The sequence below is a fragment of the Papilio machaon genome, chromosome 4, assembly GCF_912999745.1.
Source record: "Papilio machaon chromosome 4, ilPapMach1.1, whole genome shotgun sequence".
In the NCBI taxonomy this organism is placed as follows: domain Eukaryota; kingdom Metazoa; phylum Arthropoda; class Insecta; order Lepidoptera; family Papilionidae; genus Papilio; species Papilio machaon.
Genome location: NC_059989.1, coordinates 7025064 through 7043384, shown reverse-complemented (window position 1 = coordinate 7043384; position 18321 = coordinate 7025064). Strand labels below are relative to the sequence as shown.

The following is an 18321-nucleotide window of genomic DNA, read 5'->3' as shown; positions in this document are numbered from 1 at the left end:
TAAAATTTTTGTGTTCTATTAAGTCTCAATCATTTTTTTCATTATTTTTATTATTATTCGGATCTGTGTTTTCGTATATACGAAATCGAAAATTGTTGTTTAGTATATAATTATTACGAGTCTAATTTCTTAATTTGTAAATTAATTGTAGTTAAAATAAAAGTAAGTTAATTATAAAAACTAATTTTATTTCATATAAAATAACTTCAAAATATATTTACATTATTCAGTCCTTAGCAATGGCCGCAGAAGCCACAAGTTTTATGATTGTCATTTATACAGAGAAACTTTACTAAAATAACATGAAACTTGATCAGAGAAAAAAACGACGTCTAATGTGTCTTATCGGTGACGTCTATGGGCACAGGTTACATGTTATTGTGCACGGGTAGTATTTATAAAGGTAAATAATGACCACAAGTAATTCTTGCTCGTCAAGTATTTCAGGGAAATTGGTATAAAAACCTCGAGATATTATGACCTATAATGTAAAGAAATACATGGATTGTATGTGGGAGACTACATGGCAGCAGAAATATAACAAAATAATATGTACACAGTTTTAAAAAGGTAACGTTAAAGCTTTGTATATTGATGGAGATATTAAATACACGTATGTACAAGGTTCTATAAGGCTAAGACACACCCATCCCAGATCTACAGCCGTGAGTTTACACATATGTTGATAAAACATGTTTTATAATAATGTTTCGCCAGTGCAAACTCACACTATTCAAATAAAACTTATCTATTTGGAATTTCAACACTTTTTCAGATTAAGAGCGTAGCATAATTGATTTGAAATCGATTTTGTTAGCCTATATTTGTATATAGACATTAGGAACTCGTAATTAAACTGGAAATAAATTATTCATAACCTTGATTCATATCTCTTCCTCCGATAAAGTGTTTCAATAACATAGTATTATAAATATCAATTCCTACCTACATATTATATGCGAAACTGGGATTTTCTAATCGCAAAATATTTGGGACATGCGTTATACAGTGATATATTCTGTCATATTCTAACGAATTTGGGAGCCGTTGGGAATTCCCCTTTTCAAGCTTTTGATCGCAATCTTCCATAGTTATGTCTCGCATATTATCACCTTACATATCCTATAATCCTAATCTTATGATGGATAGTACACGTTACAATAATATTAATACAACTTTTTTTTATACAATTAAGCGCAAAACATTTTCAATTCCCACACAGGAAAAGTAAAACTTTGGTCCAAACATTGAGCACTTGAATTAAACTTTATCTAAATTTGTATACAATAGAGAGGTTGTTTGGTTATTGTCAAGGAAAACGCATCTCTGCCACGTAATCTAAATGTTCTAGGTTGTGGTGGGAGTTGGAACGTCTGGGCGCTCGGTTCCTGTGGATGTTGTGATGTGAGTGCGCTCGCATCACCCTGTATGGACCTTCACGGCGAGGGCCCGCGTCGCTTGTTTTGCGCTGTGCGACCCAATCATCGTCTCTGTGTAGCTCACGGCTTCTCCGATAGTTTTCCCCCGTTCGACGACCGTCCTCGTGGCGTTGTCTTTGCCAAGTCCTGTCTGTGTCATGCCCATAAAGATCTAATTCACCTGAAGGCTGGAATTGACTGGTACTCTGGTAACTCGATCGTTTCCATCCGTCTTCATACTTCTTCCTCGAGTTTCCATCGTTGCCGATCTGTCTTCTCTGAGATTGGTTGGAGCTGCTTTCGCTCGTGTCCTCGCCCGAAGTGCCGATGCCTAAGTCCTTATCATCGCCGTATATCTTGTACACACCATTGGGACTGATGTTTTTTCCGTTAAAAATCTGATCGTTTAATACCAGTTGAGGATGAGGTAAAATATATGGATGGGGGAAAGGTTTTTCCACTTTTAACACTTTAACGTCATTAGTTTTTCTCGTGCACGATCCCGGACCGAAGAGTGACAGTAGAACTGGCAGCAGGAATAATCCGTGCATCGCGCCAAAGAATATGACCATGAATACCATTTTGAAAAAGACTGAAAAGATATAACTGTCTGCCAGCAACAACGCCACTACTCCTAGAATAGTGCTGAATGAACCCTGAACTATTGGAAGTCCTAATGAATACAGACATTCGCTTACTCTCTCATCTGGTGTTTTTGCTTTAGAAGCCATGTAGGCGTAGCAGATATGGGCTGTAAAGTCGACGGAAAATCCTATGCACATTATTAAATTGATCATGGATATGGAATCTAGATTGATATCCCATAGTGCCATGTATCCCACGACTCCAATCTCTATAGAAATTATACTGAAGGCTACCCATAAAGAGCATAAGATATTGGGGATAAATATAAACGATGTAATCATCATCATGAGCGCTCCGTAGCAGAGATTCTGTATTGACGTTGGCCTGACGAGTTCGAACTGAAAGAAAATAAATTGATATGTTATTATTACCTATTTGGGAATTGGTTAACTTGACATTATTTCGAATAGATAAGGTTATACCTGATCAAAGAAGACAAAGTATGGATGGAAGACAGAGGCGTTGAGAGGCGACTCGGCCACAACTTCCCTGAGAGCTTTGACCATTTCTTTCTCATGATTCGTACCACTGATATTAATGGCTTGAATTAAAAATCTAGAAGCTACAATTTGATTCCCTGCTTCGTTGAATTTAACGTCCAAAGAAAACGGATTTGCTGGGAACAGCCATAACTGAAAAACGTAAGAGAAATATTTTTATACATCAAATTTTCCATCTAAAAATAGTAAAATATTGGAATAGTATAAAAAATGTCTGGTACCTCCTTCAGATTTTTAATAAAATCAACTTCATTGTCGATGGTGACGTTCAGATAATCGTTATTCCTCGATACGTAATTGACAAAAGTTCGCAGCCACGACTCTGTGTATAGTGAGTTCGATATGTACGATGTGTTCTCCAACTTTTGTGTCAGCGTTTCAACTTCGTCTTGCACTTGCGGATCGGAATAATTGTAATTCCCAGTGATCACAACCTAAAAAAAACATAAAGTAACAGAGAGTGTGTAATACATTGTACAAAATTGTACAATTATAAATTTTTCTAATCGGGTGTATACAAGAAGAAGGGTTCAAAATAATGTTATAAAAGAGTATAAGAAAAAGAGTTAGATTTTTACCTGTATTCTATAAGGGAATTCTCTGTAATAAAGATCTTCTCTATCGAAGAACTCAACAGAGTACGAATCAACCTTAGACAGCTTCCTTCTTTCTAAACCTTCTTTAAGGTTAGTTACTCCATAACCGGCTCCGGCAAGATATAACAGAAATACAACGATCACTAGCGCCTTTACTAGGCTGTTGTTGAGTATATTGGCCATTGTGGTTTTGAAGAAAGCCATAATACAATGCTCTTTGTTGTCTATCGGGTTGTCCGGGTCGGCGACATCGATTCCACCGCTACAGAATATCCGATAAAGCCATGACTTCTCTTCTGAAAACAATATTCGTAATTTTTTTTATAAGTTGGTAAACGAGCAAGCGGCTATTCACATTCTCATTCCGTTCTTAGCTTTTGAGAAGAGGGTGGTAAGAGAAAGAGGACTAAAATTAGAAGTCCAGCGCGCAAACTTATGAAAACGCGGAATAACTTCCACTTCACGTCTGTCTAATCTTCTGTCCATCTTCTATGTGGTCGTGGTATTTTACCGGTCGAACCAGCTCATTCGTGTGACAAATTTTGTTGTGGATTTTTTGGAGTATTTTGATTTATATCCTAATAGTTTAGGCTTATGTGTTGTTGCGTTGCCCAGTCATATTATGTCTAGTTAGTTTACAACGATTGTCGTTATTACTCCGCTCATATTTTTACTTCAGCATAATAAGTTTACAGTTCATCTCATTATTATGCGGCTGATGTCACCATTATATTATTATTGTAAAATTTATAATACACTAGCCAGGTGCAAATGATTTCACTTTCTTATACTTAAGAATATGTTTACGTGAGTGCAGTCGAGTACCGGCATAGTGAAAGTAAATACCGGGAGGACAAGAATATTCGAGAAATCGATCCGCCGCCGTTTAAGCTTACTTAAGTAACATGCAATACAAATTTTGCCTATTAACCAATACAATTTTCAATGTAAAACATTACCCTCTTGTCAGACGGGTAAAATGTCTAAGGTTTGATTACGGTACAATGATCCGTCATATTCGTAGGCGCTTTTATCCATGTTTTCTTTAATAGACCATTACCTTTGCGTGCCCTCGACTCCGGCAATACTTTGAGCCAGGTGATGGTGTGTCGGTTCTGCTTCTCGCGGTAGCCCGAAACTGCCACGCAGCCCGCGAAGAATGTCAGGTGCCACACAAACGTGAAGCATACAGCCAGACCTAACAAACATATATTCAGTACACATAAATAACCAATTAATATCCATCACATGCAATGTTTAATGCATCTTATGGTCAAACTGAATCTTGAATAATCAAATGATAACACTTGGCTAGCGGACCCGTTTGTCTAGGTATATAGAATATGCACTTCGATGAAATCTATTGAAATGATAAACCCAAATCTTATCAAAGAAGTATCAAAATAAATAACAGTGATGGTGTCGACAGTTAAAGAATCAGATTAAGAAGGTACCTGAATACATGCAGAATATCTGCACCGAGGGGAACGGCGAGAAGATACCGATAAAGAAGGAAAGCATGTCTGTGACGGAGGTGATGGTAATAGAGACAGCTGCCTCGGACAACATGGTGGCCATGCGCTGTGGTACCGGCAGCTGTGGGGATGTGCGCCGCCACGCCGCCAGCATCACAAACGTATCGTCGATGCCGATGCCTGGAATATTATAAACGTAAATATTAAGCAATGTTAATACACCACAAATAAAACTCTTTGTCTTTTCATGATGTCTTTTCGTTCTGTACTTATCTATCAAGAATTTGGTATGTGATCTAAAAGTTATAATATACTTTTTATTAGGAAGTAGAAAGACTATTCAACTTTAAACATTAGTAGCTAATTATTCATAGAAAGGACATTACCTAATCGTTTGCAATTAAAATAGGTAAACGATATCCAAAGTGACTAAGAGATCAAAGAATGTAGATTAACAATACGTTACTTCATACAAACAATACGATAAAAGTATTACCGATCATTAGGAATGGCGCAGCTAAATTGATTCCGATGAATGAAATTCCTAAATAAATCGCGCATCCGAATGCCGCCACCGTAGCCATGACTGCGGAAATATTTCCTAAAAGACCGAGCCATGGTTTCGAGCGCACCCAGTCTCCCATCATGCAGGTAATGATGGAGAATATGCCCATTAAAATGAAAGTAGAGCTGAAGAAAGGTATGACAGTCCGTGTGTTCTTCTCCAGTTCGTGGTCGAGAGTTCGAGATGCGAAGCGGGCGACGGAAATGTGTTTGAATCGGCCCGTGTCTTCAGCTATGCCCACTTCGTCGAGAAAAGCATCCTCCCACGCCGCACCTCTGCAAATTTATAGAACAAAATATATTTAATTAATCATCATCAACCTGCCCTTATCCCTTTGGAGGGTGTACTACTCCTCCATACATCTCTATCAGCCGTCATATCTGAAATTACCCCCTTCTCACGCATATCCTCTTTCACACAATCTATCCATACTTTCTTTGGCCTTCCTCTATCTTTATAGCCATCCACATTCAATCTCATTACTTTTTTGTTTATATGATCATCATCCCTCCGCAAAACATGTCCAAACCACGCTAACCTTTTGCTCTAAAATATATTTAATAATTATCTTCTATATTTATAAATATCTTATCAGTGTTCATTTATAAAAGGCGTGGTCGTGATATAAAATTAATCATAACAGATGTTATGTAAAGTGAACAATTTAATTTAAAGTCGTCTCGACCTTCTTATTTAAATGTTTGATATATCGCAACATTTAAGAAATCTCGATCGATTACAAGAATTTTTTATCTATTCAATCGCACCTTTCTATTCTTATTCCGTTCGAGTATTACGAAGTGTTTGGTATTCGAAGCGATTTCTTAAACCGTGTCAAGATCGGCGTCTATTATTAAAGTTATGAGATTTAGTTGTTCCACTTAGTGTTAGACTTTGTTTTAAACAGAAAACAAGCAATAAGTAAAGCAATATACGAAAATTAACGTAAGGATTATTTACAAAGGGGCAGTACAACAACTCTCCGAAAAACTTCTTTTCATATTATAATAGTAACCACTTACGATGATGGTTTACTATACTTACGTGTTCATTGCTGTAATTATTATACATTTTTACAAAAAGCTGGTAATAAAACTATTCATAGACATACTAGTTAAGTTTCAGTCATTATACCAAAGAAACATAGCCATTAAATGTTGTTTAAGCAACACATTCAATTATCACTTAATCTATATATATAAAAGAAAGTTGTGTTAGTTACACTATTCATAACTCAAGAACGGTCGAACTGATTTATCTGAAAATTGATGGGGAGGTAGCTTAGAACTAGGAGACGGACATAGGAACTTTTTTATCTTGTGTGCATTTTTTTTATTCCGCGCGGACGAAGTCGCGGGTAAAAGCTAGTATTATATAAAACACTATGATAAATTTGTGATAGTTTAACTCAAACCCTTACCTATCTATATATATACCAATCCCTGTAATATGAGACTCACCGTTCTTGTTGTAATTTATTATCAGTCCTGACGAACCAGACAAGCTGGACGGCGGGTACGGAAACGATCGTGTCGTCGACCACCCTGGCGCCGCCGAAGTACACGGGGAATGCGTGCGCTTCCCATGTCACAGGATTGAACATTATAGGAAAAGTCAGGTTCAATTCGCCACGCTCCACCTGATCAATAATTAATAAATAATTTGTAGGTCAATCTTTGGCGAGTCTTGAACTGTGATTTGTAATGATTACTATATTTATACGTCTTTTGAATGGTTTAAATCATTTACAGTAGAGTGTACAGAAATGAGCCTAATCACGTGCACTTTAAAAAATTGTCACAAAGGACTTCTAATACTTTAGGCTCAAAATAAAATTTGATGGTAAAACAATACAATCATTAATTGCTGTAATGTTTAAACGAGGAAAAATTGTTAAGTCAAAATTTTCTTGCGCCACAGGTTTGTCATCGATCGTGGGTTACGATATGCGGTTTATTGTGTCTTATTGATGAATCAATAGGTCATTGTTATGATTCCTGGATGGATGCGTAATCTATTCTATGTAACAAGCCGTTAAGTTTAAATAAAAACTACTTACTATGCTGGCTATATACCTAACGACGACGGTTGTGATGACCCATAAGAAAAACAAAAAATAATAACAAGGGATTGATGTGATCGTTTTAAGCCCCTTTTCTACTAGCGTGATTAGAACGCACCTCTGTACTCAAAGGAAAAGAGGTTCATACATAAAATTTCACGTCAGTTGTTTTACAAAACAGTGTTTCTTTCTTTACAGTATTTGTACGTTTATATCAGCACTTACCTCTCCAATAATCTTATCCAGATTTAGAATATCGTTGACGAAGCACTGTCCCTCCCATTTGGCGCACTCCTCTCTGTAGGTAAAGGTCTCTCCAGTTGGCAAAGTCACTGTTATGTTCTGCACCAGTTCATCCAGTTCACGAAGTTCCTTCCATACTTCTGTACGCAGCATGTTTGTGATGTTGTCCTTCGCTACTATAATTACTCGGCCGAACCTACCTGTTACAGGAGACATGATATCACTAAATGCTATTTGTATATTTTTCAATGTAAGTGAAAAACCACTTTTTTATCGTTCGAGAGACAAGAGAGTGAGTAACATGATATGATGATAAATAACAACAGTTACTATTTTCAAAAAGATGCTTCCAATAATATTTTCCTATGATTTACAAATAACCCTATATTATGACTTGATTCATATGATGTGATTGATTACTGTAATGTCTCTCATTTCATAAATACGTTTATATACAACGTGATTGCCCACGATTGAAAGAAATATACAATATTATTCCCAATACTGGGCAATCAGGCTATGATTGTAATAGCCCATTAACTTACCCGCTCGAGTAATCCTTCCGACGTTAAATCTATGGGAGTAGTTGACTTTGAAGTGTTCTTCGACTATCCTCCTTTCCAGCTTCCCCTGACCACTGACGGGTGAGAAGAGATACTCAGGGTCCATCTCATAGTGAATCCGTTGATAACCGGTGACCATAAGCAGGGTTAGCAAGACCGGAATGATGATGAAGTACCCTGGCTGCTTTCCCACTATCAGGCCCAGTTTGTAAAACGAACGATTTAGTACGTCGTCGACAAATGTCAATTTGCAACCCATCTGGAACAAACATAAATATTGTATTATTTTTTTCTGACAGTTTTTGGCTTTAGAAGGGTTATGAGGAAAAATGGTAACAGCTATCTAGATTTATTCATACATTTTGTGTGTATGACAGAATGTATGTATCTGTATGACTATAAAAGTTTGTTAAATACGATAGTTCTACATCAATATGCAATTACAAACGGAACGTAACGAGTATACTATGAATAAAAGGGAACAAATAAATTGATCCGTATAACGGAATTATGTGGCTGACCAGAAGCCACTGGTGTTTTCATATCGTTGTCATATTACAGTGACCATATGTGCAGTATTACTAACTTAGTTTTGAATTTATAATCACCGATAAATGATTACGAAAACAATAACGATTCATCTAATCGTTTCGATTGCCAAAACTCAAGTAAAATAGTATGTTGTCATCTCTGTCTATCGCTGTGAAAAAAACAATGATAGCATATAGATAATAGATAGTTTTTTTAAAGGTGTGTCCAGAACCAACTGGAAACTCACGGAATTTGTGACTAACAGAAACATAAACTTATCTTAGTGCCTATTCTGAGTTTGATGATATTATTCCTCAAATGAAAAATGCTTTAAAAATATTTGCTACACACGCACGTTTTGTGTCTTTACCTAGAAATTACACACAATGTGTGAAACCAGTCAATATTTTTTTTGAATACAGACAAATTTCCAAGTTTACAATGTACATAATACATATCTCATACTCGTATAATAATGTTTTGCAAAAGTTTACAAAAGTCCTTTGGTACATTTTGATGCCTACAAAAAGCGAACATGTTCCAATATTTATTTGTTTCGGTTCTAGTTAAAGTGGAAATTAAAAAAAAATACTGACAATTGCTAACATTTGTAATACAAACATTAAACAGTCATACGTTGAAATTCGTTGCCGACTATTTTTTTAGACCCGACTATAAGTTGTAATATTTTAAGTGATAAAAATAACTACGCATTTAATCTATCTTTAACATAATTAGTATAATTAAATATTGATTTCTCGCGCTAATCATCGCTTTCCGATTTGTTGATCTACTCCTCTAATACTCATGTCGATCAGAATAAGCTGTCAAAATAAAGACACAAGCAAGCAGGATAATTTTTATGAAATATCAAGTGTTTGGTGAAGCGCATCAAAGCCTTCAGAAGTTTCTACAATATTATGTAGATTATTAGTGCGGACCTCCTTGACCGACGGTTTGCAACTTTCCTTTCACTTATATTATGGTACATTATATGTTACCGACAGATTGTGAACTTCGTCAATTTGTATTCCAACTAATAATTACATAAAAACATTATTCAAATAGTAAATGAAAAGAAGTATTTATTACAGTTTTATAAAATACTAGCTGTCGCCCGCGACTCCGTCCGCGCGCAGTTAAAAAAAAAAAATGAAAAATAGATGTTGGCCGATTCTCAGACCTACTGAATATGCTCACAAAATTTCATGAGAATCGGTCAAACCGTTTCGGAGGAATACGGCGACGAAAACTGTGACACGAGAATTTTATATATAAGATTTATATTTAAATAAGTTCAGTTTCGTATTTGCAGATATTTTATGATATGACTACCAACTTGAGATTTGAGATAACAAACAATGTTTACTATCTGATGTTAAAAAATACTATTTACTAAACTATTGCTTGTGTTTTATTTGAAGAATTATTGAATATATTTACATTAAAAAATATCCTAAATTAAGATTAATGTAAAATTATTGAATGAAACGAACGTTACATCACCATCATATATTTGTCATTGTGAATGCAAGAAGGAAGTCACTTTAGGACATCAAAGATTGTAATTTATTTAAATAATGATTTGTAACACTATAATGGGAATGGACACCCACATGTCGGCGATAACAATCGCATAAGGAGAGGTGGGACGAACCATCCGGTACCTTATCACTGACTTTAAACGACACAACAAGTGAGTAAACATCCTTATATAACCCCAGAACTCGAAGTGTCTTAAAAAGTATTGTTCTCTCTTACATTCTCATTGACAAAACAGAGACGACAATATGTCTTAATACACGACAAAGTGCAGTCAAAACTAGGGATGTAACGGAACCTGCTAAATGATGCCTCCGCCTTCAAAATTTCTACATGAATTTTTTTTTCAATTATTTTCCAAGCATATAAGCCGATTTTTATACAAAGCAAGATGATACCCATTTAACAAAAACCTTTTTTTTTTTTTAATAAATTACAATTTAGTATACTTTTTCCACTTCCGCCTCCGCTTCCGTTAACTGCCTTATCCGCAAAGCCTAGACACTATACTTACGCATCCGCCTCCGCTTTCTCTGATATGGCGTCTTTTAATTAAGACTAATTTTCTACTAAAACTCGCTTTGCATTTACATTTTCGAAACAATCTTTTGCTATCTGTACATGGTTCTGCGAAAATAACTTTGTTTAGTTCAGTCTAGAATATGTTTTCGTGAACGTTCTGTGAAAGTAAACACAACCGGTCGACGACATGTCGCGTGCCGTCTCGTCCACTTCAATGTTCCATACCGCTACATCGATTACATCGGTCCACTTTATTCTTTGCATAAATTATTTTTTTACCGAGATAATAGACTCACAGTTGTAAATCTATAGATGATAGTGGTTAATTAACGTTTGATGTAATTTCAGTCTAAGTAGGTTGTTTATCATCTTTATGAAATGGTTATTTAGTTACCTAATGCAAATAGGGTTGCCAAGACTAGACTACTGCTAAATGCGTCGTTCCTACATGTCTTAAAAGGTATTTTCTGTTAAACAATTAATTAGTGTATGACATATACAGTTTTATAATTTGATATTTTCACAATAATACATCCTACTAATATTATAAATGCGATTGTTTAAATGGATGGATGGGTGTTTGTTTGGAAGTAATTCCAAAACGGCTCAAATGAGATTTGGCATAGATATAGAGCATAGTATGAAAGAACACATAATCTACCAATTAAGTTTTTTTTAATTCCGCGCGAACAAAGTCGCGGGCGACAACTAGTATATAAATAAGTACAAGAACAAAAAATGTGACTCACTGTAAAAATTGTCAAGACCTTCGCTGAGTAAGTTTGACACTTGTAAACTTGAACTGGTAATAAGAAATTTCGCAAGCCTAATAATTCACTGCCTTCAGTTGCCAAATACTGCATGCAACTGGTAAACGTAAAAGGCAATGTCCTGTCGTTAAATTTAGATTAGGCACATCACATAAAACTATTTACGATATCTAACCTACTATTTAAAAAGTAATAGCACTGACAATGATAAATACAATTTACCAGACAAGAAATAAAAAGTGATATGTATACAAATAATGAAATTGGAGTGTCTATGTAATATCGACAAAAAAATCAAATTTCGTGAACATGATATCATTTGGCTGATGTGTTGGTTATAACAAAACACCATTTTTTTTGTCTGTTTTTCTGTTTGTCCGCGTTTTTTCCGGATAATCTCTGAAACGACTGTGTCGATTTTAACAGGACTTTGACGGAAGAGTAGCTGATGTATGCGGGAATATAATAGGATACTTTTTTAAAATACGTGCTGATGAAGACGCGGGCGACCGCTAGTTCTCAAAACTAACGTCTTCAGTGTCGAAACTTGCTATGACGAACAAAGATAGCATAATAATACTTTGCCTATACTTTGCCACTGAAAGTTATCGGTTAAATTATAAAAAAATATTGTAAAGGAAAATCATGATTTTTTGAGTAACACTAAAAAAAAAATTTCAAACTGTTTATAATACCTGTTAATAGGTATGTGAGTTAAATCTGTATATTATTTTTACAATATGAATCTATAGTTATTTCTGAATAATTAAGAAATTATATTTTTAAAAAATGTGTTAATAGTTAAGGAAGAAACAATTAACATGACTTCATGGTCTTTTATTAAATATTTCTCAGTTATTAAAATGTTATCATCTTTTGGAATTTAACACATAGATATTGTTTAAAAGTGTTAAAACACGTCTATGTCGTAGATATGTTTTTATAAAATGTATAAATTAGCGACTGGGTAGGGCTTTACAAAAATAATTTTGCAAGTGACTAAATGTTTCGAATTCTGGGTTTTCAATGCCGAAGCACTTTTACAAAATCATTGTTAACTCTTTCATTTACTTTGAGTAGACAGAGATAACAATAAACTGGGTACCTAAATGGTAGATAAAATCTCGATAAATTGACAAATAAATTGGTTCCAAATCATCAGTAAAAGAAAAAACCGATAGTACATTACAATATGATTAGGTGATTTTTTCGTGGTTATTACGAAAAATCTATAGAACAACTATGAAATTGGGTAATTTTTAAAGCAATCATAAGTCAAGTTCTGATGCTTTAGTGTAATAAACTAACTCCAATCATCGCTGTTTTATTTGCATGTAATACGAGAGCGTGTCTTCAACACATAACTGGGTTGCATATTTACCGGCTAGACCCGCTATATTAGGCCAAGCGCACACGGAAAAATATTCATAGCGCGGAGAAACCTTTATCATCTTGACATCATTATCGGAATGTACAATATGTTTCAAAAGGTCAACTAACCATTTGTTCTTATAAAATAAGTAATTTGTAACAGACTTATCCCCGCTGCTTTATTTTTCACCCGGTGTTAATAATCGGTAAGTTTCGAATCTTTTTTTTTTAGAAAAAGAATGAAGGAGATGTCAAAATTTTGTTCATGTACATCGTCAGTGGAAAACTACGGTAACTAAGGTAACCGGCTGTTACAAAATTCCGTCTTTTCGCAATAAGCGAATTGTAGTGCGTGCGTGCCCTTACAACGTAACTCAAGCATACATTGTTTGATAAATACAAACAAAACATACTTTAGTTTCTGAAAGCATACTTCAACAAGTTTTGTTCACTGAATTAACATCACAAGTGACTATGTAAATATTTTGGCACGACGCGACGTTAACAATATAATATGATTCATTCAAGCTTCATGACTGTGAGCAAGATATTCGAAGAAAGTAATGATTTGTAGTGATTTTAGATAACACACGTTTAAATCACAAACATTTTTTTAATAATTTAATGAAATTAATAAATTTAATGAATTTAATGAATAAGATAAAAGTGCTAATTAAAGAAACTGAACCAACGTATGTACACAAGATAACGATTTTGGGGAGGACCGCTTTATGCTACACGGAATAATGATTTTTATTCTAACATTCGAAGGAATATTTCCTTAAAAATATTTCAGATAATATGATTAATAGCTTATATATGTATATAATATTATGAATTCGTAAATTAACTTGGAGTTTTATTTAAAAATTTAAATTAAAAAATTCAACATTTCACATTTATAACTGATTACGTAAATAGAAGTGGAATATTTTCTAAGGTCATTTTTTGCGGTAACATTCACTAGTAACAGAGTTCGAGGTTTGATATGTATTTTAATGGCCGGTACTTATGCGCTGATCGATTGGGAAACATGTTGTGAAACGCGTCCTTATCGCCGGAGCCGTTTCCTGATCCTGATATAGTAGCCACAATGTCAATTAAAATAGTTCAGTATGACCTATGGAACGACAATGAGCATCAGAGACAATACATCATAGTGTAATGGATTTTAATTATGAATTCAAATGATCTATTTGAATTTACTATTGATAATTTCGCTTTTTGAACACTCGAATACCTTTGTATTGATTTTGAATGTTTTGATATCCAATACCTATAGGTTTAATTTAAAGGTTAACATTACCTTTTGTATCGCAAATTCTTCTGAATGTATTTTATGTTTTAGTTAGTTAAAACTTCACGTCTTTCATCTTAAACGAATCCACAAGTTATTAACCGTAAGACGGTCAACGAAGTCCCCTTAGGAGTTAATACTATCATTAATTAAAGTTTTTTGTGTGGGTAATTTTAAGAAAGACATTTAAGAATTTAAATTTTGAATGCTTAATATTTTCAATAATTTGATTTATTGTCAGGTAATACTTTCGTTGTAACGGACCTCGACTTTCACAAGTCAAACAGGCACGCATCGGATTTGTGTCAGACGTAAATAACATGCTTTCGGATGATTTTTTTCTGGTAAGTTCCTCGAACGGTCATGCCGATTGACTCTATGGGTCCGTTAACACATCTGTATAATACCTAATACTTTTTTGTTTATGTACCTTTTTATCGGTCAGATTTAAATGGTTAATTTCAACGGCTCTATTTTGTTGAAGGACCTATACGTTTATTAGTTGGATTGTAATTGTTTAATACTTCATTATATTGATTATATTTCGAACGATTTATTCTTTGAAGAAAATAATAAAAAATCATACTTTTTACTTTAAAGCGTATCCTGCTCGTTGTTGATTTTTGAAGTTCGTATTTAGTATGTGAAAGTGTCAAGTCAAACAGAATTTGTTTAGTTTCAGTATTATCACTTAATGTCGTGACCTCCTAAAGTTAGTGCAGTGGGTCATCATTTTATTGAGTTTAATTTTCATTTTTCTTAGCTAGATTTTATTTAACTTTCAGAAGATAAAAAAAATACCAATAAATTGTTGACGCAATTTTCCCATAATTTGTAGTATACAAGCAACATAGTGAAAGCAAGCAGAAAATTTAACATGTTATGTTATAAATTAGAACATTTAATGTACGCTGTAATGTAATGTAAGCAGAAATACTCAATCTAAGTTACGTTAATTGTAACTTACCACTCTCTTTTTGTGTAACTTCATTATTATAACCTTTTATAGTTTAATGTAGCACAAAATTAATCAGAATATTTTATTTTAGACACGACTCATCTGATTTCAAAGTCGCTAAAACTTGTATGGAACACACAGCTTAATATCTCTACTTATAAATATTATTGTTTGTCTAACCCAACTCTCTCCGGTTATACCATTAGATTAATTACAAGTATAGATTTCATGGGACTATTATTCCTCGATTATTTAAATAGCGTTAAGTTATGTGTTTCTAATTACCGTTTGTTTCCGGTTTGAAATACTTGAAACGGAACGAAACGGTCTTTACGCTTTTCATCTATACTAATATTATAAAGAGAAAAGATTTGCATTTTTGTATTGAACGAATAAACTAGAAAACAAAAGGACTTATTAAAGAAATTAAAAGCTAGTCGATAAAAGCGTATTTTCTACTACACATTTAATTAAGTTATTGATTAAATCAAAGTCAGGGTTAGATATTGCTTTGCTGGAATTGTAACATGGTAAATAATAAGAGTAAATTGATTCTGGTGAAGATTGAAAAAAAAAGGACAGATACTAGGTCCTCAGGCACTTAACTCCTTAAAGAAGCTACGTATCATCAAGCATCTACAATATGTCATCGTTTACAATTCCGTATCGTCACCATGAATCAATTAGGTCTAATTTTTCCGCTATGTTGGGAAAATCCAATTCTAACAATAGGGCCCTTTATGTGGTCATGCATATTAAGATAAGTTGAAGATACCGGTGCAAGGAATAGGACGAGGTCTTGACGAAGGCCGCTTTGCTCGGGTTAAGGTAAATGGTATAACGAGGTGAGGACGAGGCTACGGTTGCTTTCCTCAACCGATTTCCGGACTTGACATCTAGAATTAGGACTGATATTAGAAAAATACTCTCTAAATAACTGAAAATAAATGTGCAATTACCCCCTGTGCGTCCTCAAATCGCTGGATTTTAATGAAACTTTGGTAGAATGTTATGACGTAACATGAGGACCACTATGGATATTTATCCAAAGCAAAAACCAAGCGAGACATACTTATAGCTTGTACGGAACATCCTGATGACAATCCTACTTTAAAAGTAAGTTCTCATAACCATAAATATTTTTCGTTTAGAATTTAAATTATAGAATAACCTGATTTGTACGAACTATTTCCTAATCTCTGATTCTGAAAATTGGAGGTTAGGAAATGACGAAATCGTTATACGCTAGTTACGACAGTGTGGCGAGCGTGTTGACCTACTACGAATGTTTTTTTTATTTTGACTGTTAATTAGTTGTGGCAATATTATACGGTCACCAATGCAGTTCGAAATTTAAGAAACGTTTTGTAAATTAATTTGAATGAATGAATTAAAATTAACTACATAATAATAATTATAAACTAAATTAAGTTGTGTTGAGAGTTATGTACTGTGTCGGTAGTTGAGAATTAATGTGGAAGTTTAAATAACAACCATAACTTTCAGAGGTAAGGTTTTTGATAGATAAAAACTTAAAGTGTGAAAAAGTGATAGTATAAAGCACGTGATATAAATATCAGGTGAAGGAAGACATCGTGATGCAACCTGCACATATCTCAGAAGAAATTCAATGATATGTGTGAAGTCAACCAACCCACACTTGGCCAGTGTGATTGATTATAGCCTAGTCACCCCTTACTTGGGGTAGGCTCCGAGCCCCTCGGTGGGGACGTATAGTGAGCTGATGATGATGATGATGATATAAATATAAAGTTTTTTATCATTTTAATACACGCATTGTTTTGAATACATCATTATAAAGTTTATTTGATGATATTAATATAATTATGATTCTAAACATGTCCGGAGAAGCTATCATATATCTTAGACGAATGCATAAACATAATGAATAGATTATATTAAAATAATGGTAGTAGATAATAATGAACTACAACCGTGTAACCCTAATTTTCTTTTTCAATTTGAATGACAATTTCAATTAGACTGACTGACTTGTCTTTACAAAGTACAAGATAAATTGCAGTATGTATTGATAATAGTGACCTAAATTCTATGGCTAATTAAGTAAAATGATCTAAAATGCGAGGAAATAATCGGGACTGGCTGGTTTTGTTCTGAACTTGTCTTTTTCTTCTTAATTTTTTATAGTATTTTTTTGGAACGAAGTTCCTTATCGCGCGTTGTGAAAGGGGGCTAGACGGAAAAAATTCTTACGAAAAGTTGTCACGACAATATATAACGAAAACTCATAGGAACTTCGTTCCATCCGGGTGTCCCTTGACACCTCTCAAGTTTTTTTTTTGTAATGATTCGTAACTTACTATAATTTATAATTATTTTATTAGATAGCAATTCGATTTAGTTTAAAGCGCGCTCTATACATCTTTGGTAGCAGAATTAAAAACTGGGTAGCGCAAATCAGTTCTTAAAACGAATATTGCGATATAGGTTATTAAAATAAAATGGTTTATTGTTATACATTTTACACTACTTATTTTTTGTTTGCAAAAAATCCGATATACTTAACTAATTGCTAAAAGCGACTCTATTGTAATAACCAATAAGTTTAATTTAATAAAGTATACAGATTTCTGTGCGTAATAAAAGTTTTTAAATCCGGCTTCGATCGTCAAGGTGTCTGTTTCGGCGCGAACAATTATTAAGGTGAATTATTAGAAGTCCTAGATGAAATAAGACATCACAAAGCGATTTTACAATTTATTACAAAATCAATAATTCTACACAAAATCAAATTACAATCATAGTTATCAACGGCTAGAGTTTAAACTGATTTGTGATTCTAACACCAAGAATACAAAATGAGAAAAAGGTAGAAATGACTCAGTAATCAGTACTTATCTAACAAGCAGGCAACCGGCAGCGTGGTTGGTTCTGAGTTTATACTTTAAGTAGACCGAAGTTTAAGTTATGTTAACCTTCCGACGACAGAATAAAAACTGATCTTGCGGTGTCAGTGCAACGGCTTATATAGGGTAGATTCACGGGATGTGACGACATCGTTGGCGTTAAAGATTCATCAGCGACGACTTCCGTTTTGCTGGCGAGTAGGCGGATGTAGATGGCGTTGTAGCTCCGCTCTGCTACGTGTAGGCTCAGCAGGCGGATGTAGATGGCGTAACACAATAGTGCAATATGCCACGCCACCCAAAGCAAATTGACAACGTATTGGTTTTACATTTACACTCAGTTCTACACTAAATTTTATATCTAGGTAAGTATAT

General features: G+C 34.2%; 1 protein-coding gene across 1 annotated transcript in view; it reads right to left on the bottom strand.

The window, feature by feature from the left end:
• Window positions 1-233: 233 nt before the first annotated feature.
• Window positions 234-18321, bottom strand: part of LOC106720377 (patched domain-containing protein 3) — a 29458-nt gene continuing 11370 nt past the window's right edge. The window contains exons 2-11 of the mRNA XM_014515057.2: window positions 8050-8326; window positions 7487-7704; window positions 6660-6838; window positions 5131-5474; window positions 4614-4814; window positions 4220-4357; window positions 3142-3455; window positions 2785-2997; window positions 2486-2695; window positions 234-2401 (exon numbers count right to left, since the gene is read on the bottom strand). Coding sequence (XP_014370543.2) covers window positions 1310-2401; window positions 2486-2695; window positions 2785-2997; window positions 3142-3455; window positions 4220-4357; window positions 4614-4814; window positions 5131-5474; window positions 6660-6838; window positions 7487-7704; window positions 8050-8326 — 3186 coding nt within the window. The 3' untranslated portion in view covers window positions 234-1309. The remainder of the gene's footprint in view (window positions 2402-2485; window positions 2696-2784; window positions 2998-3141; window positions 3456-4219; window positions 4358-4613; window positions 4815-5130; window positions 5475-6659; window positions 6839-7486; window positions 7705-8049; window positions 8327-18321) is intronic.